The sequence below is a fragment of the Cherax quadricarinatus genome, chromosome 78 (genome assembly GCF_038502225.1).
Source record: "Cherax quadricarinatus isolate ZL_2023a chromosome 78, ASM3850222v1, whole genome shotgun sequence".
In the NCBI taxonomy this organism is placed as follows: Eukaryota; Metazoa; Arthropoda; class Malacostraca; order Decapoda; family Parastacidae; genus Cherax; species Cherax quadricarinatus.
The window spans coordinates 18,385,267-18,411,506 of record NC_091369.1 but is presented as its reverse complement, the minus strand read 5'-3'; the positions used below and the strand labels follow the sequence as shown (position 1 = coordinate 18,411,506).

Here is a 26,240-nt window from a genome sequence, read left to right as displayed (position 1 = left end):
TTAGTATTTACTGGTAATGAATTCCAAATTTTGGGACCCTTTATGTGCATCAAGATTTTACACAGTGAAATATGGACACGGGGTACATCAAAAAGAGATCTGTGTTTTGTGTTCTGGTCATGTGTCCTGTTAAGGTTAGTGAGAAGTTTGAGTGGAGGGTTTATGTTTGAGTGTAGTGTTCTATGTATTAGTAGGTACATGAATAAGTGAGCAGTTTTAGACTTTTGAATATTGGTAGAGTATGCTGTCGGGAGTGGGAATTTGTTATCATTCTGACTGCAGCCTTTTGCTGGGTTATTAGTGGTCTTGGGTGATTTAATGTTGTTGATCCCCATGCACAATTTCCATATGTGAGATAAGGGTAGATGAGTGAATGATACAGTGCAAGGAGAGCTGATTGTGAAACATAGTACCATATCTCTGATAGTATGCCTACTGTCTTCGAGATTTTCTTAGAAATTTGTTGTATATGTGTCTGGAATTTGAGGCTACTGTCACGGTGGATTCCTAGGAATATACCCCCTGTGAGTCTCGTGATGGGTGATCCGTTTAGTGTTACGTTAAGTGGAATATTTGCAGCTGTGTTTCCAAACTGAATGAAATAGGTTTTGTCAGTACAGTGGAACCTTGGCTTACAAATGCCCCACCATGTGAATTTTTCAAGATATGAATTGTCGTTCAGTCGATTTTTTGCTTCTGGATACAAACGAAATTTCAGTATGCGAACTTCCCCCTCAAGGGAGGTTCTTTAAGTAATTAAATAAATAAGAAATTTATTTCTTTGCAAAGGTTACAATGTGTGTTTACATATAGTAATATGATTGGAGCAAAGAAAGCCATTATCATGCCGAGGCATTTCGGGCAGACTTAACCTAATACTAATAGACTACTATGTCTAGACAGGTGAAAAGTGTACTAGCAGTGGTTACCAATGTTTTGCTGATGGTGGTGCCAACTACTGGCAGCCTTTTGAAGTTTCTCCTTACTGTTATTATTATTATTATTATTGTATTATTATTATAATAATTATTATGTACGTGGTGATGGGCTCTTGATCTAGGGAATTGGATCTGTGCTCTAGTTCCCTAAATTAATAATAATAATAATAATGGTAATTATAATACGTATGTATTAATAATTATAATACATACATACTAAGAATAATAATAATAATTGTAACAATAATAATTATAATACAGTATAATAGTAACAATAATATGTAGTCATTTTTAGACATCAATGACAATATACCTGACTGCAGTATATAAGCCACCTCTCTGGCCCTGTGCTGTACTTCCTACAAGAGTGGTGGACCGAACACATCGATTCCAGGCTGAGGGACTGATTAACTCAATCTCCTCCTCTCCCTACCCATTTCTACTTTGTACTGGACTGATGAAGCCACTGTGTGGTGAAATGTTTCTTCAATAAAGATTCCCATATTTTGCATGTCTCAATTTCTATTTCATGTTATATTACTGTTAATAATAAAAGGAATTTCTCAGCAAACATAAAACCGAATGTTTTTATTTTGGGTGGTGACACTTTTGAAGTGTTAGTAAGGGGTGATTTCTCCATTAGCAATGAGTTCATTTACCAATGTGGTCTTAGGAACGGAACTCCTTCGGTAAGTGAGGAGAGGCTGTATATGTATTTTATTGCTCTGGGGTGCTTTAAATTTGTATATTATGTTTAGGTGTGGTAGCCAGGCAAACTACCACATTTGACTTTTTGACAATAAATACCACTTGCCTTTCTTTTTTTTTTACGATAAATCCTACTCTCCTCTCACCCTACATTAAGACTACAAATATTTGAAGATAAGTAATGAATGTACTGTGTGTGTATTTTACTCTTTATTGTTTTTTTAATGCCTGGTTCTGCTGATAATATATGTTAGTGTAAACTTGTTTTCTGGCATTTATATGCATTTAATTGGAAAAAATGGCATTCTGCTTTACAGTGATGTCCGCTTTCCGGCGGTAGCCTGGAGCCTAACCTGCTGTATAAATGGTGTTCACTGTGATGGCTCAGTGAACTTCAGACACAAACATTGATCATAGCTGTACCACAAGATTATCTCTTCACTTTCTTGCTTAATGTACTTTTCACACTTTATTGTCAATCATTAAGATATTCACTACTTGTGTAAATACCTCTAGGGTGAGTGAATGACTGTTAATGGTACAGCAATGTGTATTTACAGCAAAATTATAAGCTACTTGCCTTTTTGTACCTGATTCTGTCTCTCTTGATATTTACCTGGACCTGGAGTTTACCTGGAGAGAGTTCCGGGGGTCAACGCCCCCGCGGCCCCGTCTGTGACCAGGCGGCCTGGTGGATCAGAGCCTGATCAACCAGTCTGTTACTGCTGGCTGCACGCAATCCCATGTACGAGCCACAGCCTGGCTGGTTAGGTACCGGCTTTAGGTGTTTGTCCAGTGCCTGCTTGAAGACAGCCAGGGGTCTATTGGTAATCCCCCTTATGTATGCTGGGAGGCAGTTGAACAGTCTCGGGCCAATGACATTTACTGTATTGTCTCTTAATGTGCTAGTGACACCCCTGCTTTTCATTGGGGGGATGTTGCATCGTCTGCCGAGTCTTTTGCTTTCGTTGTGAGTGATTTTCGAGTGCAAGTTCGGTACTAGTCCTTCTAGGATTTTCCAGGTGTATATAATCATGTATCTCTCCCGCCTGCGTTCCAGGGAGTACAGGTTCAGGAAATTTAAGTGCTCCCAGTAATTTAGGCGTTTTATCTCCGTTATGCGCGCCATGAAGGCTCTCTGTACATTTTCTAGGTCAACAATTTCACCTGCCTTGAAAGGTGCTGTTAGTGTGCAGCAATATTCCAGCCTAGATAGAACAAGCGACCTGAAGAGTGTCATCATGGGCTTGGCATCCCTAGTTTTGAAGGTTCTCATTATCCATCCTGTCATTTTTCTAGTAAATGCGATTGATACAATGTTATGGTCCTTGAAAGCGAGATCCTCCGACATGATCACTCCCAGGTCTTTGACGTTGGTTTTTCGCTCTATTTTGTGGAAGGAATTTGTTTTGTGCTCTGATGACGTTTTAATTTCCTCATGTTTACCATATCTGAGTAATTGAAATTTCTCATCGTTGAACTTCATATTGTTTTCTGCAGCCCACTGAAAGATTTGGTTGATGTCCGCCTGGAGCCTTGCAGTGTCTGCAGTGGAAGACACTGTCATGCAGATTCGGGTGTCATCTGCAAAGGAAGACACGGTGCTGTGGCTGACATCCTTGTCTATGTCAGATATGAGGATGAGAAACAAGATGGGACCGAGTACTGTGCCTTGTGGAACAGAGCTTTTCACCGTAGCCGCCTCAGACTTTACTCTGTTGGCTACTACTCTTTGTGTTCTGTTAGTGAGGAAATTATAAATCCATCTACCAACTTTTCCTGTTATTCCTTTAGCACGCATTTTGTGCGCTATTACACCATGGTCACACTGGTTGAATAAGTAAGTAAGTAAGTTTATTCAGGTATACACAAATACAGTTACATAGAATTATCATACATAGCAGCATATGTGTAGAGAACCTAGGATAGCCCAAAAAAGTCAGAGTGACTTATTTCCATTGGGGCTTTTGCAAAGTCTGTATATATTACATCTGCATTCTTTTTGCCTTCTAGTGCATCTAGGACCTTGTCGTAGTGATCCAGTAGTTGAGACAGACAGGAGTGACCTGCTCTAAACCCATGTTGCCCTGGGTTGTGTAATTGATGGGTATCTAGATAGGTGGCGATCTTACTTCTTAGGACCCTTTCAAAGATTTTTATGATATGGGATGTTAGTGCTATCGGTCTGTAGTTCTTTGCTATTGCTTTACTGCCCCTCTTTGTGGAGTGGGGCTATGTCTGTTGTTTTTAGTAACTGTGGGACGACCCCCGTGTCCATGCTCCCTCTCCATAGGATGGTAAAAGCTCGTGATAGGGGCTTCTTGCAGTTCTTGATGAACACGGAGTTCCATGAGTCTGGCCCTGGGGCAGAGTGCATGGGCATGTCATTTATCTCCTGTTCGAAGTCATTTGGTGTCAGGATAATATCAGATAGGCTTGTCTTAACCAAATTCTGTGGCTCTCTCATAAAAAATTCATTTTGGTCTTCGACTCTCAGCAAATTTTCATTTGTCTTATAACGTAAACATCCTAAAAGATTGCATTTTAATCAATGATCTATTGTAGTATATCTGTTACTCCAGCAGCAGAGCTATGCTTGTGTCCCACCAAGAAGGATGAAAAGGCACAATATAGTGACTGGAACAATACACAAATGACGATGTTTTGGTCTGACTAGGATCATTGACTAGTCACACTAACACTTGAAGGAGAGAGAGCCAGTATATATATGAGAGGACAGGGACAAAACAAAGAGAGGAAGAAAGAAAGAAGTGGAGAAGTAGTGGTAGAGGTAATGCTGGTAGTAGTAGTGGTAGTAGTAGGTAGGAGGAGTAGTGGTAGTGGCACAAGAGACAGAAAGGGGAGTGAAATGAGGCAATAATAGTACAGGTCCTCCATCACAAATCCGGCATCATTGGGACCTGTAGTGTGCCGGATTACTGAGTTTGCCGAATTACAGAGTGGTTAGGATAGAATACACTTAATAAAATTAACCAACTTGACTTACACAGTACATTGAACATTGGCAAAAATTGAACATTTCCACTACTTTGAGCTCAATTTCAGGGTACTTTTCGTTATGAAAGCAATCAAAATCATGTCTATTTATGTAATAAATCTTCCATTCTATCAAATGAGTCCAAAAAATAAGAATACAACCATAAAAACCAAACGAAAATATACTGCAAAGAGGCGGCTAATGGCTGAGAAGTGAACTTCCTTATTTATCGTCCGTCTTTTTTATTTTTGTTGTACGTTAAGAAGCATCTTTCCATCATACATTGCCCAAGTTTCAATGAGATAGCCCAACAAACAACCAAGAAAAAAAAATATTTACCAAAAATCATATATGGCAAGCCCAAGCCAGGTACTGGAAATAAGTCACTTTGTCTGACTTTTCTGGGTTATCCTAGGTTCTCTATACATACACTGATATGTATGATAATCTATGTAACTGTATTTGTGTATACCTGAATAAACTTATTTACTTCTAGTCTGTCAACTAAGTACAAGAAACTGCCCATTCACTTATTTCAACTACCCAATAAAGTGGTCAGAAATTGGCAATTTGGCCGATTTCACACAAATTTCAACAGATGCCAGTTTCAAAATAGGGTCCAGAATAAACAATGCAGACATTCCTGGCACTAAAATAACATTTTCTCTGTTGATTAGTCATGGCTACAGGTCCCTCTTATATTACTCTTGCTTACCATTTGGAATTTTTATTCACCAAAAAAATAAAAGATTTACTGTTATGCAGACTACTGCATTATTGTAATAATTGTATAAATAATGTCAATCCATTCTTGACTCCGTACTGGAATTTGGACATGCAGGCGGACAGGTATTGGACGATGACGTCATTTGTTTACTCTTGAGCTTCGCTAAAGAATAGAACATTTTCGCTACTGTGAGCGCAATTTCAAGGTACTTTTCGTCATGAAAGCAATCAAAATCATATCTATTTCTGTAATATATCTTTCATTCTATCAAATGAGACTGAAAAAATGAGAATATAACCATAACAACCATACAAAAATATACCGCTAAGCGGCCGCTAATGGCTGAGAAGTGAACTCCGCTATTTATAGTCTGATTTCTTTCATTTTTGGTGTACGTGAAGAAGTATCTTTCCATCATACATTGCCCAAGTTTGAATAAGATAACCCAACAAACAACTGAGGAAATAATAATAATAATAGTAATAATAATAATATCTTTATTTACTACACATACATGTACAAGGTATACAGGCCTAGCTGACATCAGTGACATACTACTATATAGAAAGGCACTTGTTATGCAGAGTATTTCAAGAAAATTAGGTCAGTGTCCCAGGATAACACCCACACTAGACAACTAACACCCAGGTACCCATTTACTGATGGGTAAACATAGACAACAGGTGTAAAGAAACACGCCTAATGCTTCTACCCTGGCTGGGAATCAAATATTTACCAAAAAACATATATGGCTAACCCAAGCCAGGTACTAAAAATAAGCCACGTTGACTTTTTTGGGTTATCCTAGGTTCTCTACACATATGCTGCTGTGTGTGATAATCTATAGAGAGAAAATAACTTTTTTGTTTCATGTTTATGGCGGAGTATGAGTGTATATCATAGTTAGCCCTGTGCTATACTCCGTTTTCTCTAATATAAGCCCCCAAGACAAGGATAGGAGAATGGTATTTGTTTACCATATCCTCTTCATAACTCTGTCGAACTGCTCGGTGTTATGCCAAATATTATTCATTCTGGAGTATTTAATATGTTTTATGTTATTTATATTGTTTCTTATGTCATATTAGATCAGTTGTGATAGGCAAATAAGCTGTAGTGTTGATATTAGCGTAATAATAAAGCGCATTCTCCTGCTTCATGAGACTGAGCTCATGGCAACCGACGGTGGCTTCAAAGCCACCTTATCTTTAATGGATAATGTACTGTGTAGGTGCTTTACATAATGAGAAGCATTTCTTTTATTCATTGGAACCATGGCTAGGGCTAAAAGCAAGCAGGTTAAAACAATAAATGAAGAAAAAGAAATTGGAATGACTTATGCAGCAAGTAGTGCCACCAAACAGTACCAGCAGGTTGGTGTGGTGACCCTGGAAATTTGAAATTATGCTAGCCAAAATTAGTGCCGAATAACTGAAGGAACCGAATAACTGATTGCCGGATTTGTGATGGCGGACCTACAATAGAATAGTAGTAATGGTAGTGATAGTAGAAGTAGATAAGGTCAAAGGACAAGAAAATGAGGACTGCAGGAGAGCTAATGGCCCATAAGGGTGGGACCAATAACACTGGGGGAAAAAATGGTAAGTATTGTGTCCCACCTTCACTGTTTACTATTATAATTTTTTTTTTTTTTAATTTTCAGTGGTTGCAGCAGTTACTGTTTATACCTGGAGAGGGTTTTGGGGGTCAACATCCCCACGGCCTGGTCTGTGACTGGGCCGCATGTATAAAATCATTTTGTGAAAAAAATTGTTAAATATCTTTATAGCGATTATTCTTCTTGTTGTCTAGAGCAGTTTACAAATAACTAACATTTTGTAGAGCAAACTTTATACAACACTGCGATCTGTCCAAGGTCATTATAACGTCAAAGCTGGCTTAATAATAATTCAGGACAGACCAAATTGTCATTTAAAGTTTCCTCTCCCAAGTATGGGCTACTTTTTTCTCATATTCTTATTACTTTACAGTTGTGACAGGGGCCACGGATGGTATCGGGAAGGCATATGCAACTGAACTGGCCAAGAATGGGATGAATATTATACTGGTCTCCCGCACGCAGGAAAAGTTGGAGAATGTTGCCCAGGAGATCCGTATGTTGCAGCATGAGTTTTGGTTGTTTCAGTAATTTAATTGCAGACCTACTGACCCTGTACAGTTGATAGACATTTAGCCCTGTGAGTGTTGAGACCCCTGCTCACAAACTTGCTCATAGTGTCGAAGAATTAAAAAAGAAAATTCTTGTGAGATGATAGAGAAATCTTTTTCCAAAGGTAATGAAATCAAAAGTTTGAAATTTGATGGAAAACTTACACTCTGGCGAAGTTAGTGGTCTTGGCAATATTTACACATCGGCAATTTCACCCACTTTGAACCCTGGGCCAATTCCTTTGTTCCACATGACCAAAATCATAGCTATTTTGCTAAAACTCCTTTTATTCTATCAACTGAGTAGAAGAAACTGGACATTTACCTATTTCATCTACACAAAAAATGTGATCAGAAATTACTAATTTGGCCAATTTCACACTAAAATTCATAAAAGGCCAGTTTCAAAATTGGGGCCAAAATAAATAATGCAGACATTACTGCCACTCAGATAACATTTTCTCTTTTTCATTAGTCACGTCTCCAGGCCTTGCTTACTTTTCCTTATAAATTTTTATTCACACAAAAAATGGATAATTTACTGTTATTCAGACTACTGCGTAATTATAATAAGTGTATAAACAATATCACTGCATTCGTGAATGCATATTAGACCCACCAGTTGATGTGTATTGGACACATGACATGATTTGCTTACTCTTGAACATTGTCAAAAATCTAACATTTCCACTCCTTTGAGCTCAATTTCAAGCTACTTTTAGTTTCTAAACCATTCAAAAATCATCTCTATTTCTGTAATATATCTTCCATTCAATCAAATGAGGCCAAGAAAACAAGAATATGAACATAAATACCATATGAAAATACACCGCAAAGTTGCTGTTTTAACCCTTTGACTGTTTCAGCAGTATATATAAATCTTACGAGCCAGTGTTTCGGACGTATATTCAATAATTCTAGCGGCTTCAAATCGAACAGGAGAAAGCTGGTAGGCCCACATGAGAGAATGGGTCTGTGTGACCATTGTGCACTGTATAAAAAAAAATCCTCCATCACATAGTGCATAATGAGAGAAAAGAAAAACTCCACATTTTTGGATTAAAATGCTGATTTTGAGGTGTATTATTGTATTTATGGTTGTATTCTCGTTTTCTTGGTATCATTTGATAGAATGGAAAACATATTACAGAAATAGAGATGAGTTTAATTAGTTTCACGATGAAAACGACCTTGAAATTGAGCTCAAAGTAGCAGAAATGTTCGATTTTTACCAATGTTCAAGAGTAAGCAAATCACACCACACGTCCAATACACGTCAACTGGTGAGTCTTTTTTCATTAGTGCACTGATATTATTTATACCATTTTTATAATAATGCAGTAGTCTGTATAACAGCAAATCTTCTATTTTTTTGTGTGAATAAAAAATCAAAATAGAAAGCAAGAATAATATAAGAAGGGCCTGGAGATGTGACTGATGAACAGAGGGTATGTAATTTTAGTGCCAAGAATGTCTGCATTGTTTATTCTGGACCCTATTTTGAAATTGGCATCTTTTTTAATTTCCGTGAAATTGGCCAAATATTCACGTTCTCACCACTTTACTGGGTAGTTGAAATCAGTAAATGGGTGGTTTCTTGTACTCAACTGATAGAGAAAATGGAGTTCTAAAGAAATAGCTATGAGTTTGGTCGACTGGAACAATGATATTGGCTGAAAATAGGGCTCAAAGTTGGCGAAATCACCAATGCATATATATTGCCGAGATCGCTAACTTTGCGGGAACATAATTCCCTAAGTTTTCGATCAAATTTCTTACTTTTGGTGTCATTACCATTGGGAAAAGATTCTCTTATCATTTCATTCCAAAAATTTTGCGACATGGAATGACAATTTCAGAAATGGGCTTGCAACAGTCAAAGGGTTAAACCAAAAACCTGGTAGCAGTTTTTTTTTTCTCATGTACTGCTTGATGCAGAACTTTTTTTATACTGTGCACACTGACCATGCAGATCTATTCTCTTATATGTATTCCTACCAGCTTTCTCCCACAAAATTTGAAGCCACTAGAATTTTGACGTTGCATTACAAGACCAACACTGGCTTCAAGGCTGTAAATTTACGGGACCGATGCTGAAGGGGTTAACTTTACAAGCAAATGAACAGTGTGATGACAAATTCATTTCTTCGAGATCCAAAAGGCCAAATCCACCCACACCAGATGTGTACAGTACACTGTGCTTTTTAATATTAATTTATGTAAATGTTTTGTTTAAGCCACATTGTCTTGGTTGACAAATGGTCATCAAGTCAAAAATAAAAATTAAAAATTTTAATTATGATTAACCCTTAAACTGTCCAAACGTAGATCTATGTTTGCTCGCGTAGTGCTCCGAACGTAGATCTACGTTTTTTTACATTCTTTCTTATGGAGAAAATCAAGGGCGGAGCGCTACGCGCTTAAATATAGATCTACGTTTGGACAGTTAGAGGGTTAAAAGGCCTTTGATTTATTTTATTTTTATCTAAAAAATATCATTCTGGCTTCATTAACCCTTTCAGGGTCCGTCTCGTAGATCTATGGCTTTACATTCAGGGTCCAAACCGTAGATCTACGCCATGAGCTCAGCTCACTCTGATAAACTGCGAGTGGTAAATTTGGGCCTAGATATGAGAGAATACAAGTGTAGTCAAAGATAAGATAAAACCAATATTGCAAACCAGAAATACCGCAGGAAATAGCAAACAAGAGGACTCCAATAGCAATAGTGAGGATAAATTACCAAAAACAACTGGTGGGAGCTCCATTGTTGGTGCTAAGGAGGATAGGAATAAGACAGGGAAACATGCACCAACAGGGAATACAGTCACAGAAACCCAAGGCAAACGGAAACCAAGCCTGTGCACATACTATGCACTTGGTATCTGCTGGCATGGGAAATCTGGAAAAACAGATGGGACATGCAACTATGACCACCCTAGAAAATGTCATGCCCATATGACAACAGGAAAATGCAAACTCCCTTCCTGTAAGCTTTTTCACCCTGAAATGTGTACCTCTTCAGTACAGGAAAGACTGTGCTATAACTTAAATTGCCAGGCATACCATCTAAAGGGGACAAAAAGATACAAAACATCCAGGCCATGGGAAAACCTGGGTAGCCACAGCCACTCAAGAGGGAGAGGTTTTTTAGTGCCAGGAAGGAAAAAAAACTGGCAGGAAATGGCAGAAATCGTACACCAAATCCAGTCATTCCTGGAGTGGAACCACAGTCGATGGCCTCCACTCCAAACCAACAGATACAGATACTAATGCCGGAAAAAAAATCCCCCCCCAGTACCAACAATACCACCAGTCCGATAACATTCTTCTTTGCAAATATACAGGGTCTAAAGCCAGCAATAAACAACAAAATACCTTTCATCCGTGGACTGCTTGCAGAGGCAAAGGCAATGTTCGCGGCTTTCACTGAGACCCACATAAAGGATCACTTGGACAACGAAATATGGATCCCAGGTTACAACCTATACAGATGTGACAGAGTGAACAGGCAAAAGGGGGGGGTTGGCCTGTACATTGCAGAGTCACTTGTTTGCACAGAACTGCTTAATGCCTCAAATGACGTAGTGGAAGTTTTAGCAGTAAAGGTCGAGAACCAAAACCTAGTCATTGTGGTAGTCTACAAGCCTCCGGATGCAACATCCCAGCAATTCCAGGAACAGCTGTTAAAAATTGACCACTGTCTGGAAAATCTTCCAGCTCCTGCACCCAACATCTTGCTCCTGGGGGATTTCAACTTAAGGCACCTAAAATGGAGGAATATAGCAAATAATATTGTTGCAGTAATAACACCAGGAGGCAGCTCTGATGAAAACTCACACTCACACGAGCTTTTAAATCTCTGCACAAAATTCAATTTAAACCAGCAAATAATAGAGCCTACTAGACTGGAGAATACACTAGACCTCATCTTCACTAACAATGATGATCTGATAAGAAATGTCACCATATCAAAAACAATATACTCAGATCACAACATAATTGAGGTTCAGACATGTATGCGTGGAGCCTCAGACCGACAAAATGAGACTAGTCACGAGGGAGCATTCACCAAATTCAACTTCAATAACAAAAACATAAAGTGGGACCAAGTAAACCAAGTCCTAACCGATATAAGCTGGGAAGATATACTAAGCAACACAGACCCAAACTTATGCCTAGAACAGATTAACTCGGTGGCACTCGATGTATGCACAAGGCTTATTCCTCTAAGAAAAAGGAGGAGTAGATGTAAAATAGAAAGAGACAGGCGCTCCCTTTACAGGCGATGGAAAAGAATAACAGAGCGGCTAAAAGAGGTCAATATATCAGAAATGCGCAGGGAGACACTGGTCAGAGAAATAGCAAGCATCGAACTTAAGCTAAAAGAATCCTTTAGGAGTCAGGAATCGCGGGAAGAACTAAAAGCCATAAATGAAATCGAAAGAAACCCAAAGTATTTCTTCTCCTATGCCAAATCAAAATCGAGAACAACGTCCAGTATTGGGCCCCTACTTAAACAAGATGGGTCCTACACAGATGACAGCAAGGAAATGAGTGAGCTACTCAAGTCCCAATATGACTCAGTTTTTAGCAAGCCGCTAACCAGACTGAGAGTCGAAGATCAAAATGAATTTTTTATGAGAGAGCCACAAAATTTGATTAACACAAGCCTATCCGATGTTATCCTGACGCCAAATGACTTCGAACAGGCGATAAATGACATGCCCATGCACTCTGCCCCAGGGCCAGACTCATGGAACTCTGTGTTCATCAAGAACTGCAAGAAGCCCCTATCACGAGCCTTTTCCATCCTATGGAGAGGGAGCATGGACACGGGGGTCGTCCCTCAGTTACTAAAAACAACAGACATAGCCCCACTCCACAAAGGGGGCAGTAAAGCAACAGCAAAGAACTACAGACCAATAGCACTAACATCCCATATCATAAAAATCTTTGAAAGGGTCCTAAGAAGCAAGATCACCACCCATCTAGAAACCCATCAGTTACACAACCCAGGGCAACATGGGTTTAGAACAGGTCGCTCCTGTCTGTCTCAACTACTGGATCACTACGACAAGGTCCTAAATGCACTAGAAGACAAAAAGAATGCAGATGTAATATATACAGACTTTGCAAAAGCCTTCGACAAGTGTGACCATGGCGTAATAGCGCACAAAATGCGCGCTAAAGGAATAACAGGAAAAGTTGGTCGATGGATCTATAATTTCCTCACTAACAGAACACAGAGAGTAGTCGTCAACAGAGTAAAGTCCGAGGCAGCTACGGTGAAAAGCTCTGTTCCACAAGGCACAGTACTAGCTCCCATCTTGTTCCTCATCCTCATATCCGACATAGACAAGGATGTCAGCCACAGCACCGTGTCTTCCTTTGCAGATGACACCCGAATCTGCATGACAGTGTCTTCCATTGCAGACACTGCAAGGCTCCAGGCGGACATCAACCAAATCTTTCAGTGGGCTGCAGAAAACAATATGAAGTTCAACGATGAGAAATTTCAATTACTCAGATATGGTAAACATGAGGAAATTAAATCTTCATCAGAGTACAAAACAAATTCTGGCCACAAAATAGAGCGAAACACCAACGTCAAAGACCTGGGAGTGATTATGTCGGAGGATCTCACCTTCAAGGACCATAACATTGTATCAATCGCATCTGCTAGAAAAATGACAGGATGGATAATGAGAACCTTCAAAACTAGGGAGGCCAAGCCCATGATGACACTCTTCAGGTCACTTGTTCTATCTAGGCTGGAATATTGCTGCACTCTAACAGCACCTTTCAAGGCAGGTGAAATTGCCGACCTAGAAAATGTACAGAGAACTTTCACGGCGCGCATAACGGAGATAAAACACCTCAATTACTGGGAGCGCTTGAGGTTTCTAAACCTGTATTCCCTGGAACGCAGGAGGGAGAGATACATGATTATATACACCTGGAAAATCCTAGAGGGACTAGTACCGAACTTGCACACGAAAATCACTCACTACGAAAGCAAAAGACTTGGCAGACGATGCACCATCCCCCCAATGAAAAGCAGGGGTGTCACTAGCACGTTAAGAGACCATACAATAAGTGTCAGGGGACCGAGACTGTTCAACTGCCTCCCAGCACACATAAGGGGGATTACCAACAGACCCCTGGCAGTCTTCAAGCTGGCACTGGACAAGCACCTAAAGGCAGTTCCTGATCAGCCGGGCTGTGGCTCGTACGTTGGTTTGCGTGCAGCCAGCAGCAACAGCCTGGTTGATCAGGCGCTGATCCACCAGGAGGCCTGGTCACAGACCGGGCCGCGGGGGCGTTGACCCCCGAAACTCTCTCCAGGTAAACTCCAGGTAATACATCTATGTGGTATGTGTGCACCACATAAAACAAATCCTGCAGCGCACTGTGTATAATGAGAGAAAAAAAAAAACATCCCGTGATTTTCGATTAAAACAGCGACTTTGTAGTGTTTTTTTGTATGTTTTTTATAGTTGTATTTGCTATTTCTTGGTTTCATTTGATAGAATGGCATATTACTGAAATAGAGATGATTTTGATTGGTTTTAGCACTGGAAATGGCTTGAAACTGAGCTCAAAGTAGCGGAAATGTTAAATTTTTGACGATGTTCAAGAGTAAACAAATGACCTTACACGTCTAATACACGCCAGCTGGTGGGTCTAATATGCATTCACAAATGTGGTGATGATATTTATACAATTATTACAATATTGCATAACAGTAAATCTTCTATTTTTTAGTGTGAATAAAAATTCATTATGTGAATAAAAAAGGAAAATGGAATTTATTTGTAAAGCCTCAAAAACATAACTAATGAAAAGAGGAAATGTTAGTTTAGTGCCAGGAATACCTACATTGTTTATTCTGGATCCTATTTTGAAATTGGAATATTTTGAACTTTGTGTTAAATTGGCCAAATTACCAATTTCTGATCACTATTTTGTAGTTGAAACAGTTGACTTGGTGATTTCTTGTGCTCAATCAATAGAAGTAATACTAGTGAAATAGCTAAGAATTTGGTCGATTGGAATAATGTAATTGGCCTAAAATGAGAGTCAAAGTCGGCAAAATCGCCAAATTCGTAAATATCGCTGACACATCAAAATTCGTGAGAGCATAATTTCGTCAATTTTCCATCAAATTTTGTACTTTTTGTTTTATTACCTTCACAAAAAGATTCTCTACCATTTCATAAGAAAAAATAAAAAAATTTTTTTTTTGAAAATTCTTGGACACTGGGGCACCACTTCAGATTTTGGCCTTGGACCCTCAAAGGGTTAATTAGGCTTGGCTTTTTAATTATCAGCAATTTCTAAAAAAAAAAAAAAAGGGGTCAACTAGCAGAAAAATATTCACTGCTACTTGCTGTGTAGCTTCATTTCCAGACATCCACAGATATTGCTGCTTAACCCTTAAACTGTGTCCTACATACTAGTACGCAAATGCTGTGTGTGCCCGATGCACTAGTACACACTATTTTTTGTACATTTAGATATGTCACCTGCCAATATTATTTGGCTTTGAGATGGATGTGGCCACAAGTGGTTGAGGAAATATCAGAAACCTTGATAATAGCCCATGTGCAACATTTGTGCCACATCCTTTCCATTTTTATACCAATGGTAGTGTCATCATGCCAGAATGTCCTATAACCTATGCCCTAAGTAAAGAGAGATGAATGTGGAATGTGTGTAATGTGTGTTCAGCAGGCTGGCTGGGTGGGTGGGAGGCTGGCTGGCCAACTGGTTGGCTGGGTGGGTGGGAGGCTGGCTAGCTAATTGACTTTTTCTGTCTCCTCTGTATCTGTCTATCTCTGTCTGTCTGTCTCTGTAATTTTCTTTTTAAAACTTCGCAAGCTTTATTTGATAGACTTAATAAAAAGTCACAACTAGAATTGAAAAATGACCGCTAATTTAGGATATAGTCTTCGTGTTAACCCTTTCACTGTCGGTCCCGAAATATTATGGCTTGTGAGCCATTCAAAGAAATGCGTTTGCTAGGAAAACAAGGTAGTAAATACAGTATTATGATCAGACTTCATTCATATGATAGAAAAAAGAACCTAATTAAAGCAGCAAATACAATGAAAAATGGAGTGTACATCATCGAGTGTCTAACGAGAAAACGTCAAAACCTTCTGTTCATGTTGAGAAAACTTAAACAGGAAAACAAAATACATTAGTGTTTCACTCGAGATGGAAAAATACTAGTTATAAAAACAGCAACAGGACAACAACATACCATCTCAAATGAACGTGATTTCTCTACATTCCTTAGAAAAGCTGATATTTCCGTAACAGATAAGTGTCCTTAACACATATATACGTGTGGTGCATATGTATGTTCCTATTACATTATTGTGCAATTCTTTGTACGTACTATCTTTTACTAGCTAGTACCAACTACCTCATATACTTTTTACTTCTTTTTTTCTAGTGCTATTATCTGCTCAAATTTTGTGATGCAATTCAAATCTTACTCCTAAATTAATGTTATTAGTAGTTGCTCTCTGTCCATTTAGTTTTGTTTACCACTACTTATTTTAGTCTCTTTTATATTGTGTGGTGCAATTAGTGTATGTTCCTATTACATTATTGTGCAATTCCTTGTACTATCTCCTACTAGCTAGTACCAGTTACCTCATAATTTTTTTAGTGCTACTAATTGCTCAAATTTATATTACAAGTCAAATCTTACTCCTAAATTAATATTATATCATAGTTACTATCTGTTCATTTAACTTTGTTTACCACTACTTATTTTAGTCCCTTTTATATTTTCTCCTTTATTTTAGCTTTAAATAACTACCATAGTTAATATATTCACATTTGTTAAAATAATTAAGGTGCTATTTTCAGGTGCTAAAGTGTAATACTTTCATTATTTTACTATTATATTCCCTGGCTCCTTTATTTTTTAGCTATAGAATATTTACATTGTTTTTATTCTTAAGTCTAGTTTGAGAATCACTCTCAGTCTTATGATTACAAGCATTGATCCTGATACCAACCCCTTACTGAATAACTTACATGAATCCAACAGTAACTGTAATTATTACACAGCAGAACAAACAAAGGCACTTCTCAGAGCCAACAACAACATAACTGTTTTTAACTACAATGCCAGATCTTTAAGCAAACACTATGATGACCTCACAGCATTACTAAATTCCCTGCATGCCTGTATGTCTATCATTACTCTCACTGAAACCTGGCTAATGCCTGATGTTACAAATGTCTATGCCATTCCTAGTTACACAGCAATACACAACTGTAGGCCAGACCAGCAAGGGGGTGGCACAGCTATATACTACTCAGACCAACTCGAATGTATCAATAATACTTGCACAAGGGATGATCACGTGGAATATATAATAGCTAAATTTAAATCCAAATACATACAAAAACCTCTCAGAGTGATAAACATCTACAGAGTGCCACAGTCAAATATTAACCAATTTAGTGAAAAACTAGGAAGCATGATAACTGATGCACACATGAACAAAGACTACTTACTGCTCACAGGAGACTACAATATATATCTCATGCAAGACCAGAACCCACAAGTAACTGAATTCACAAACACTATGAGCAACTGCCTGCTGCTACCAGCAGTAACAAAACCTACAAGAATCTTGGAGACTAGTGTTTCCTTGTTAGATCACCTCTTAACAAACACCATATCCCCTTTAAAATCAGGCATAATCACAGATAACACCAATGACCACTACCCTACCTTTCTCATAACCAATCTAGGTAAATTACCCCAAGACACTACAAAAGTTACCTTCAGACTTCAGAATGAGACAGCTATTAATAACTTCATAACAGCAATGACAAACATCAACTGGCAAACTGGGCTAGAAATCAATACAGATACTGACGAGTGTATTAATTTTCTAAAAAAGACCCAACACCTCTATAACATGCATTGCCCTAAAAAACTAAACAGATCACAGCTAAGAGACTGAACAGTCCCTGGCTAACACCTAGAAACCAAACAAAACATTACTCATCAGTCCTAACCAGCCTGAAAAGAAGGGCAAAAAAAATTGTATTATGAGAACAGATTACTTAACTTAAAAGGTAATATGAAAAAGACCTAGAAAACCCTATTTGAAATTCTAAGAACTAAAAAGTTTTCAGGACACAGAACAATCAAACTAACAAAATCAGATGAGCCCCTACTCTCACCGACTGAAACTGCAGACTCAATGCTTTCTTCACCATAGGAAAAAGCCTGGTGAGCAAAATCCCAAGCTCAAACACCCCGCCTAACGACTACCTCACTGGCACCTACCTGAACACACTATTCCTAGCTCCAACCAACCCAACAGAAGTCTTATTTATTATCAACACACTAAAGAACAAGACAGGAGACTTAAATACATTACAAAAAAGCTTCTCAAGTGCAACACATTTTAACAAATGCATTGAATCCTCTACCTTCAAACAGACCTGAATGACTATAGGCCAATATCTAACTTGCCCCTTCTCTCTAAAATCTTTGAAAAATTAATTCATAGGCTGATCTATTCCTACCTCATTTCCCACAACATACTCAACCCCTGTCAGTTTGGGTTCAGGCCTAACAAAAATACGAATGATGTTGTTATACACATGCTAGAACTAATATACATGTACACTGCACTTGAAAAAAAAAGAAGTCCCATTGGAAATCTTCATTGATCTACGCAAAGCTTTTGATACAGTTGACCATGATTTATTGCACGTAAAATTATCACATTATGGTATAAGAGGGCACTCCCTCAACTATCTAAAGTCATATCTTAGCAACAGAGGCCAATATGTGTACACAAATGGAGCTACCTCTTCCACACTACTAATAACAGTCAGTGTCCCAAAGGGAAGTGTCCTTGGCCCACTTCTTTCTCATTTACATAAACCTACCAAATGCATCTCAACTACTCAAACCCATACTATTTGCAGATGACACTATATATACATCTCTCACCCAAGCCCAGTCATACTAGCCAGTACTGTAAATAGTGAATTACAGAAAATATCTACCTGGATGATGATTAACAAGCTTACTCTCAATATTGACAAAACCTATTTCATTCAGTTTGGGAACAGAGCTACAAATGTTCCCCTTAACGTAATGATAAATGGATCACCTATCGCAAAACTCACAGAGGGAAAATTCTTAGGAATCCACCTTGATAGTAGACTCAAATTTCAGACACATGTACAACAAATTTCCAAGAAAGTCTCCAAGATCATAGGCATACTATCAAAGATACAGTACTATGTTCCACAATCAGCTCTCCTTACCTTGTATCACTCACTTATTCACCCCTATCTCACCTATGGAATCTGTGCATGGGGCTCAACAACAATAAACCATCTCAGACCATTAATTACCCAGCAAAAGGCTGCAGTCAGAATGATGATAAATTCTCACTCCAGACAGCACACTCCACCAATATTCAAAAGTCTAAACTTTTTCACCGTACAAAACATCCATACTTATTATTGTGCCTACTACATACATAGAACACTAAACTCAGATATAAACCCTTCCCTCAAACTTCTCCTTACCAACCTTAACAGAACACACAACCATAACACAAGACACTGATCACTCTTTGATGTTCCCCGTGTCCATCACACACTATGTAAAAACTCAATGCACATAAAAGGTCCAAAAATTTGGAATTCATTACCAGTGCTTATCAAAGAAACACTGTCTGTATATCAATTCAAGACTTCTAAAAATCCTCCTACTCACCCAAAACTAAATACACAGAACTTAATTTAACTTTACCTACACAATTAACAAATCACTTTCTACTGCCTCAAAATATCATTACTCACTGTGCAACTCCCCTAGCCTTAGGACCCCATAAATAAATACTCAAAGATCAATAAATTCTCATATCTAATCTAATGCAAATATTGAATAACTTATATTTCATAAATGTATAACCCAGTTGTATAATTAGAGAAACCTTACCAAACTATGTTATTATAGCATTACCAGTAGAATAATCCATTCTCTTGAATGCACTGTAACTCATCTAATGACCATATGAACTGTTACTGCACTACAGGTCATTGATTTGATTTGATTAAATCTGATTAATAAATTGTATGGCAACATATAGTAAATTGATCATTTTGTTATTCATTGTATTGTTACAAAATTGTAAAACTATAATGCTTCAAAATTGAAATGTTCAAATTTCAATTTTGAAGCATTATAGTTTTGAAGCATTATTGTTCTTGATATTGTGAGTTGTTTACTATAACTGTTCCATTAATCTTAAGTTAATTTTCAGCCTGCCCATAATGCTCTGTATACAAGGGGCTTTTGACATGTACACCCAACTACTATAATACCTTGTACAACTATGTATCATGTCTTAATAAATTATTATTATTATTATTATTATTATTATTATTATTATTATACATTATGCATTATATTGGTCTCATAGGCCACAAATGTTACTTGAAAAATAAAATATTAGAAAAGAAAAAATAGAATGAAAGTAAAAATAGTATTACTGAGTGAGTGGCAGTTGCCAGTGTTGTTGCAAGTGGTTCATTTTGTTAACTTCACGCCTCTATATTTTGGTAAGTACTGATCACAATTTTTCTTTTCTTTTAAAACAATCAAAAATAAGATTTTTTTTTTTTTTTTTTTTTTTTTTTTCAAAAAATTTCCGACCCTGAGAACAAGTTTAGGAGAGGGCCTGCCTACCCTGAATGGGTTAAATGGACTGCAGAATACAATATAAAGTTCAGTGTTGAGATATTTCAATTACAAAAGGGCCCCACTTATATGGCGAGTTAGGTTCTAGGCTACTGCCATAAAGTGGAAATTACCATTAAGTGGAACACCCTTTTTTCCACTTATAGATGCATGTAAATGCTAATAATAGGTTTACATTAACATATATTAAGTTAGCAATAGAACTAGGCATTAAAGAACAAGAAAAAGTAAAATGCACACACACAGTACACTTGTTACTTACCTTAAAATGTTAATATGAATGTGTGAAAGGTGAGTGGCAGTGTAAAAGTTTTTTCATGTCAGCAATAAGTCATTTTGTCTGACTCTTTTGGGTTATCCTTGGTTCTCTACACATATGCTGCTATATGGAAATGTATTTGATGGCTATCTCAGCCATCAACATAACTTGTTAGTAAGTAGGTTTATTCAGGTACAGTGGAACCTCAGTTTTCGTCTTTAATTTGTTCCAGAAAAAACAATTTCGACGAAAACTGAAGCAACATTTCCCATGAGAAATAATGTAAATCCAATTAATCCATTCCAGATACCCAAAAGTACAATGGAACCTTGGCTTACAAATTTAATCTGTTCTGTGGACCTGTTCATATCTTGATTTGTTCATATGCTGGGTCAATTTTCCTCATTTAAATTAATTGAAATGCAATTAATTCATTCCAGCTGAATTCCTGCTCTCAGGAGGCATGATAAAATAACCCTAATATCAACTCTACAGCTTATTTATCTGTCACAATTCATCTAATATTACATAATAAGCAATATAAATACCATAGAAACCTGATATACACTCTGGAATGAATAAAATGTCATTATATGGACAGCAGAGGGAGGAGGATCACATTATACTCCTCAAGTGTTTATATTTCCATTGTGTCAGTATTTTATACCATTTATTTCCACAAGTGACAGCCAATGACATATGATGAATGTGAGCTGCTGGAGGGAACCTTGCCTTTTTATGTTTTTACTCTTGCACACAAACATGTCTTTGTATGTCTGTCAGTCTGTCTGCCTATCTGTCTGCCTGTCTCTCTGTCTGTCTATCTATCTGTCTTCCTAGCTCTGCTTATCTTCCTGTCTAGTTCAGCTTATCTGTCTTCTGTGTGTGGCTGGAGTATAATATGAAACTCCTTGAAGAATGGTGTTATGACAAGTGTCAGATAACAAGTGACATTTGATGAATGTGCGCTTCTGGAGGGGGGAACCGTGCCTTTGTATGTTTTTACTCTTGCACACAAACATGTCTGTCTGTCTGTCTGTCTGTCTGTCTAGTTCTGCTTGTCTGTCTTTCCATCTGCTTGTCTCTGTCTCAGGGAGCGGCTAGTAAACCTGTTGGTTCGTAGTTTATGGGCCGCTCCCTGATTGCTGAGCAAGTGACACTGCTATTACTTGTGTCATGTTTATTAATGTCTTATATTTACAAACACTGTATAGCACTTGGTCTGGAATTTTTGGGTTATCCTAGGTAATTTACATTATGTATAATTGTATTTATGAGTACATGTGAGAGAGAGATATAGACAGAGATACAGATAGACAGTGATATATATATAGATAGAGATATAGACAGATGCAGACAGAGACAGCCAAAGCCAGCCAGCCGAATACATAAGAACATAAGAAAGAAGGGACACTGCAGCAGGCCTACTGGCCGATGCAAGGCAGGTCACCCCCACTGGCTTAGACCAATGACCCACCTAGTCAGGTCACATTCACTGAAAGAAGGAGCACTGCATCTAACCTGTTTTTACTTTCCTCTTAAAATGTGAGTGTTAATATGACATGACATCAGTGAATCACTGGTGTTTGCCATGCTATTTGCTCTAGCTAGCGCTCAATTGAACTGGTGCTCCCACGAGGTACTAAGATAAGATAAGATTTCGTTTGGATTTTTAACCCCGGAGGGTTAGCAACCCAGTATAACCCAAGAAAGTCAGTGCGTCATCGAGGACTGTCTAACTTATTTCCATTGGAGTCCTCAATCTTGTCCCCCAGGATGCGACCCACACCAGTCGACTAACACCCAGGTACCTATTTGCTGCTAGGTGAACAGGACAACAGGTGTAAGGAAACGTGTCGAAATGTTTCCACCCATCGGGAATCGAACCCGGGCCCTCCGTGTGTGAAGCGGGAGCTTTAGGAACCAGGCCACCGGGCCACCCAAGGAGCCAGGCCACCGGGCCTGATTTTTTTCATAGTGTGCACACTGAGTGCACAGACCCATTCTTTCATGACTAGGTGAATCAGGCCTATCGCGCCAAATTTGAAGGAATGAAAAATAGAAAAGTCGATATACATTTGGAGCGCTATGCATGTGCACATATATGTGTGTGTGGACAGTTTAAGGGTTAAGGAACCTCCCTCGAGGGGAAAATTCACATCCTGAAATTTCATTCGTATCCAGAAGCAAAAAATCGACTGAATGATGGTTCGTATCCTGAAAAATTCACATGGCGAGGCGTTCGTAAGCCGAGGTTCCACTGTATTAATAAAAATACATTTTTTATAGAATAACTATAGTTTTACATACAGAAAACAATGAGAAATAAATATAAAGGACTAATGAAGTGGATAAATAAATATTTAACATAACTTTTACCTTTTTTGAAGACTCTTGTTTGCGTATGGAAGACTGCAAGGAGGGGAGAGGGAGAAGAGGTTATTATTTGGGAGGGAAATCCCCTTCCATAAGGACTTCAGGTATCAAGTGCCTATCTGGTGTTACTTCCCTTCTTTGTCTTTCACTGGCACTAGGACCATCTAGAGAGTCACTGAACCCCTGTCACACGAAGGATCTGTCCAGAGAGGTCTGTTTCTGGCATCTCTAAGATATACCTAAAATGGGACAAGGCATTGTCATTGAACATGTTGGAGACATGGCTTTTAACAGCTTTGTTAGGGTGATAATCACTGAAGAAGGCACATTCTCCTCTCTCTTCCTCCTCTGAAGCAATTTCCTCTGCTGCGATCTGTTGCTGTTCCAGTTGAAGGTGTTGCAGCTCTTCAGTGGTTAGCTCTTCCTTGTGGTCGTCCACCAACTCCTCCACATCCTGGCCACTCACATCTAACCCCATGTTGGCTTATTTAGCAGTCACACTCAATAAACAAGCACAAGGAACAAAGGATTATTACGAAATGTTTCGTATGAATGCCCAGGGTATTGTTCACTAGACCAGAAACAAAGCCAGACTGACTCAGAATGCATGTGTGTGATACTTTGTGTGGGCAGGCAGGCAGACATGTTCGATATGGCGGACAAAAACCAAGGTGATGAACGATAACTTTGACAAAATTTTGACAAAAAAGTCGTCGAAAACCGAATTCAACGAAAACCAGAGCAAACAAAAATTGAGGTTCCACTGTATACACAAATACAGTTACATAGATTATCATACATAGTAGCATATGTGTAGAGAACTAAGGATAACCGAAAAAAAGTCAGCTCACTAAGTTTAATCATGTCTAGCTTGGCACTTAAAGTAACAGGCTTATGATTCTTCTTTTTGTCACAACTAAGCTTTGACGCCATCGTCAACGAGAGCCAACTAGTTAACAAAATAGTAAGCAAGAGAGAACGAGATACACGGAGTTGAGATAATGTAAAAACACAACCTGAACAGGTGGTGGATGATCACTCTTCTGCCACCCGTTTGCTCACTCGCCCGCACTCTAGAATGATAAAATGCATATACAGTACGCTCATTACTTACCTTAAAATGTTTGTAGTCTTAATGTAGGGTGAGAGGTGAGTGAATGATATAAAAACAAATTAACAGAGAGAGGGAGAGAGAGAGGGGGGAGAGAGAGGGGGGAGAGAGAGGGGGAGAGAGTAGAGAGAGAGAGAGAAAGAGAGAGAGGGGGAGAGAGGGGGGAGAGAGAGAGAGAGAGAGAGAGAGAGAGAGGGGGGGGGCTCCAACTTCATCCTGTTCCCTACTTATATGTCTCATAACAATAAAAATGCTTTTAAATGAGCTGATGTAGGTAACAGCTCTTAGCTTGCCAACAAAGTTAGGAATCCTTTACCTGTAAATAGCTTGTCAATAAAGCTAGGGATCCTTAACCTTGTCAAAGCCTGTGTAAAAAAAAAAAGAGGGGGAGGGAGAGGGGGGAGAGAGAGGGGGAGAGAGGGAGAGAGAGAGGGGGGAGAGGAGAGAGGGGGAAGAAAGGGGGAGAGAGAGAGGAGAGAGGGGGAGAGAGAGGGGGAGAGGAGAGAGCAGGGAGAGGGGGGAAGAGAGAGGGGGAGAGAGAGGGGGAGAGGAGAGAGAGGGAGAGAGGAGGGGGGAGAGAGGGAGGGGAGAGAGAGAGAGAGAGGGGGGGGCTCCAACTTCATCCTGTTCCCTACTTATATGTCTCATAACAATAAAAATGCTTTCAAATGAGCTGATGTAGGTAACAGCGCTTAGCTTGCCAATAAAGTTAGGAATCCTTTACATGTAAATAGCTTGCCAATAAAGCTAGGGATCCTTAACCTTGTCAAAGCCTGATTAAAAAAAAAAAGAGGGGGAGAGAGAGGGGGGGAGAGAGAGGAAGGGGAGAGAGAGGGAGGGGGAGAGAGAGAAAGGGGGGCAGAGAGAGGGAGGGAGAGAGAGGGAGGGAGAGAGAGGGAGGGAGAGAGAGGGGGAGAGAGGGGGGAGAGAGAGAGAGAGAGAGAGAGAGAGAGAGTGGGGAGATGGGAGAGAGAGAGGGGGAAGAGAGAGAGGGGGAAGAGAGAGAGGGGGAAGAGAGAGAGGGGGAGAGAGAGAGAAGGGGAGAGAGGGAGGGAGAGAGAGAGGGAGAGAGAGGGGGAGAGTGAGGGGGGGAGAGAGGGGGGAGAGAGAGAGAAGGGGAGAGAGAAAGAGAGGGTGAGAGGGAGGGAGGGAGGGGGGACAGGACAAGTAAATGAGAGAGGAGAGTCAGAGAGGATGTAAACAAACAGACAGCGTCTGGTTTTGGTCGATACACGTTCATCTACCCCTAACATTTCATATTTATTCTACTGTGGGGTGTAATTATCATGTTTATATGTTACATTCTAGGCAGTAGGTTGGTAGACAGCAACCGCCCAGGGAGGTACTACCGTCCTGCCAAGTGAGTGTAAAAGGAAAGCCTGTAATTGTTTTACACGATGGTAGGACTGCTGGTGTCCTTTTTTCTGTCTCATAAACATGCAAGGTTTCAGGTACGTCTTGCTACTTCTACTTACACTTAGGTCACACTCCACATACATGTACAAGCATATATATACACATCCCTCTGGGTTTTCTTCTATTTTCTTTCTAGTTCTTGTTCTTGTTTATTTCCTCTTATCTCCATGGGAAAGTGGAACAGAATTCTTCCTCCATAAGCCATGCGTGTTGTAAGAGGCGACTAGAATTCCGGGAGCTAGTAACCCCTTCTCCCGTATAAATTACTAAACTTAAGAAGAGAAACTTTTGTGGGATACGGCCGGTTTGTTGGAAAAAAAAAAAATTACATAGCATGTACATTATATAGCTTTGAAAAAATATAGATGGAATAATGAAAATGTTTATATTAACTTAATATATGACATTTAACCCCTTGACTGTCGCGGTTGTATATATACGTCATGGGAGATGCCGTGTTTGACGTATCTATACGCATAAATTCTAGCGGCTTCAAATCAAGCGGGAGAGGGCTGGTAGGCCTACACGAGAGAGAATGGGTCTCAATGGTCGGTGTGCACCCTGTGAAAAAAATCTGGGACTCAGCGGTGCATTGTGGGAACGCCATCTTGGTAGTCCATTTTCACCATGCCTCGGGGTAAGAAGTTCCTCACTCCTCGGCGGATTGGAGGTCTTTTGTTCCCAAGTGATAGCTCAAACAGTGATGAAAGTGTCAGTGAAGTGAATTCCCTGGTTTTGAAGCGGGTGTGACTGAAAAAATTACCCAGGATAA

The 26,240-nt window shown here is 39.1% G+C and overlaps 1 protein-coding gene across 3 annotated transcripts in view; it reads left to right on the top strand.

The window, feature by feature from the left end:
* LOC128701486 (inactive hydroxysteroid dehydrogenase-like protein 1) overlaps nucleotides 1–26,240 on the top strand; it is a 160,933-nt gene that overhangs the window by 2,848 nt on the left and 131,845 nt on the right. For all 3 annotated transcript variants that reach the window (XM_070101752.1, XM_070101751.1, XM_070101753.1), the window contains exon 2: nucleotides 7,363–7,485. In XM_070101752.1, the coding sequence (XP_069957853.1) occupies nucleotides 7,363–7,485 (123 nt within the window). The remainder of the gene's footprint in view (nucleotides 1–7,362; nucleotides 7,486–26,240) is intronic.